The sequence below is a fragment of the Pteropus alecto genome, unplaced genomic scaffold (genome assembly GCF_000325575.1).
Source record: "Pteropus alecto unplaced genomic scaffold, ASM32557v1 scaffold121, whole genome shotgun sequence".
Lineage (NCBI taxonomy): Eukaryota > Metazoa > Chordata > Mammalia > Chiroptera > Pteropodidae > Pteropus > Pteropus alecto.
In genome coordinates this window covers 13,650,683-13,653,545 of record NW_006434369.1, presented here as the reverse complement: position 1 = coordinate 13,653,545, position 2,863 = coordinate 13,650,683, and the positions used below count along the sequence as shown (strand labels likewise).

At 40.4% G+C, this 2,863-nt stretch overlaps 1 protein-coding gene across 1 annotated transcript in view; it reads left to right on the top strand.

Moving 5' to 3' along the window:
* The window catches only part of RREB1 (ras responsive element binding protein 1), a 127,682-nt gene that overhangs the window by 66,531 nt on the left and 58,288 nt on the right, over positions 1-2,863 (top strand). The window contains 1 exon segment of the mRNA XM_015587284.2: positions 2,261-2,350. Within this exon segment, the coding sequence (XP_015442770.1) occupies positions 2,261-2,350 (90 nt within the window).

The window sequence follows — 2,863 nt, the reverse complement described above, 5'->3', positions numbered from 1 at the left end:
TGTAATGTTTTTTCCTATACATATCTTTTCACTTAAAGTAAGCACTTCACAGCTTCTCTTTGGCATATCCAAATTGCCAGATCACTATTGTACTTTGGGGTCATTGCTAAGTAAAATGAGCATTCCTTGAATGTAAACACAGTGATACCATAATGGTTGACCTGATAACTGAGTTGGCTACTAAGTGGCTAATGAGTGTATACAGCATGGAGATGCTGGACAAAAGGATGATTCACATCCCAAGCAGGCAAAGCAGGATAGTGTGAGGTTTCATCACACAACTCAGAACAGTGCGCAATTTAAAACTTATAAATTGTTTATTTCTAGAATTTTTCACTTAATTTTTTTGGACCATGGTTGACTGGGTAACTGAAACCGTGAAAAGTGAAACTGAGGATAGGGGTGGACTACTGTATTGCATAAAATGAGACTTACTAGTCTTTGAAGAGGAGTGAGAGAACCACTGTAGGCAGCTATGTACTTGACATCATCATGCATTCACTCCACCGCATCTGGTGTATGGTGCCATTTGTTTTTATCGTCTTCAGGGTGACTTATTTTTGTCATTTCTCATAAGCCACCCACAAGGGTGTTTCCTTTCTGTGCCTTGGAGTTAATCTTTTTTTTTTTTTTCCGTCAGATTTATATAGCATAGTGGTTTAGGGCCTGGACTGTCAAGCAGCTGGCCTGAGTTTTAATCCTGGGTCTACTATGTAATAGTTTTTTGATTTGGGGCAGGTGACTTGCCTCTCTGTACCCCAGTTTCCTCATCCAGAAAATGGGATCTGTAATAGTGGCTGTCTCTTAGGGATTGTGAAAAAACCGACGTTTCTGTTATGTACAGAGTTTAGCACGTAGTATGCATTCAATAATTGGTATTTGGGAAAGGAACAGAAACTCATTCAAATGAGTACAGGGAAAAAGAGGTCTGTTGAAAGATGCCCAAGGGCCCAGCCCTTCCCTCTCTCTTAGGCTGCCTGATCTCCCACTTTCATTAGCTAGCCGTTTTCCCACCAACATCTCGTGGCTTTGGCTTGCCACAGTGCTGGGTCTGGTCCCAACGCTACGTGAACTTTTAATTCAAGTGCTCATGATGACTTAACTTAGTAACTTGGTCATCCCCAAACCTGGGCACATACCAACATGTTCTGGGGAGCTTGTGAAACAGATTCCTGGGGTTCAGGCCCTCTGCCCCAGTGATTCTAATTCAGCCTATCACAAGTCTGGTCTAGAAATCTGTAGTTCAGAAAGCTCCCCAGGTGATTCTCCTAATCTTTGGAAATCTGCTGATCTTAAAGGTCTCTAAGCATCTCAATTCCATATTACTGGGAGAGGTGTCCAGGCCTTGATCGCATTAGTTCTGGGGATGTGGACAGAGCCCTGTGGTGCTTAGGGACTATGTGGGTGAGGAGGCAATAATGGGATACATCCATGGCACCCCTCGATGAATTATTTTGTAAGAGGAGTTACAATATATGGCTAGTGAAGAAGCTTGTCATTTCTCTTAAAAAGGTAAAATATATTGCTTGAGGGAAGCTTGTCCTGTGTGTTTTGAGGGAACATAAAATGAGCCTCCACACCAAGTAGTGAGCTGGTCCTTTTGTCATCACCTTTGTGATAGGGTTGTCATTCCCTATCACAGTTTCTACAGGCCAGCATTCTTATTCTTAATTACTGTTTATGAGCAGCATCAAGCAGATGCTAGCAGCAAGTGAAAAGGGTCATGTCGATGCCTCTTGGGCACACAGCTGGGTACTGAGTCCTTCCATTGAGAGGGTGAGTGTTTGTCATGAGATCTTCGTTACCTCTCATATGTTCTTGGGGACCTCAAAACCAGGTAGAAAATGGTGACTGGATCCTGGGTCGGACTTGGGGAGAAATATATTCCTTTTCTAGCTCTGCCATGACTTGATGCTTAATTTTTCACCAGCACTGATTATTAATTAAATGAAATCTGTCTAATAACACTAATACTTAATTGAGCACTTACCCTGTGCCAGGCGCTATTCCAGTGTTTTATGCATGTTAATTGAATTAATCTTCATCATGGTGTGATGTGGTAGATGCTATTATTCTTCCCATTTCACAAACGAGGAAACTGAGGGACAACAGGATGATGACTTGCCCAAGCTCCTACCCAGACAGGCCCCAGAACCTATGCTTTCAGTTGTTTCATTGCTTCAGATGCTCATAACAGAAATAAAAGGCATTAGTTTACTGTGAGGTGAAATTGATTCTCCCTTTTATTTTATCTTTTCAGGAAACGAAAGAGGAGAAGTCTTCCTATAACTGTCCCCTGTGTGAAAAGATTTGCACTACACAGCATCAGTTAACTATGCACATTCGTCAGGTTTGCTGCTGCTTTTATATTTTTGTTTTAAATCATTTTTCATTAAAAGATGACAAGATGATTTGATCTTAATGGATGCATTGTGGCTGTGTTTAATTTAGATTTATTATTTTAAATATTTAATTTAAATATTTAATTCTTTGAAGGGTGCTTCTGAAATAATTTTTGTGTGTTTGTGTTATTGTATCAAAGCCCCAGGTCAACACAGAATACCTTTTCAAAATTTAGCAAACATAGAGTTCACTGACCACATATAACAGAAGACTGCATCATACATGACTTGTCACTATAAACCACATCCCCTTACAGTACAGTGAGAGTGTAGGCGTAGACCCCTATTTTTTATATTGCAATAACCTTACTTCATGCAGCAGGGAAGTGACTTGATTGGGATCTCTTTTGGCTCTTCTCCTTTGTTATGAGATTTTTCCTTGTCTCTCGCTGCTATGCCTGATTCCTGACAAAGTATACTTAATTTGGATAGAAATGTTCCTTCTTAACATATTTCAGAGG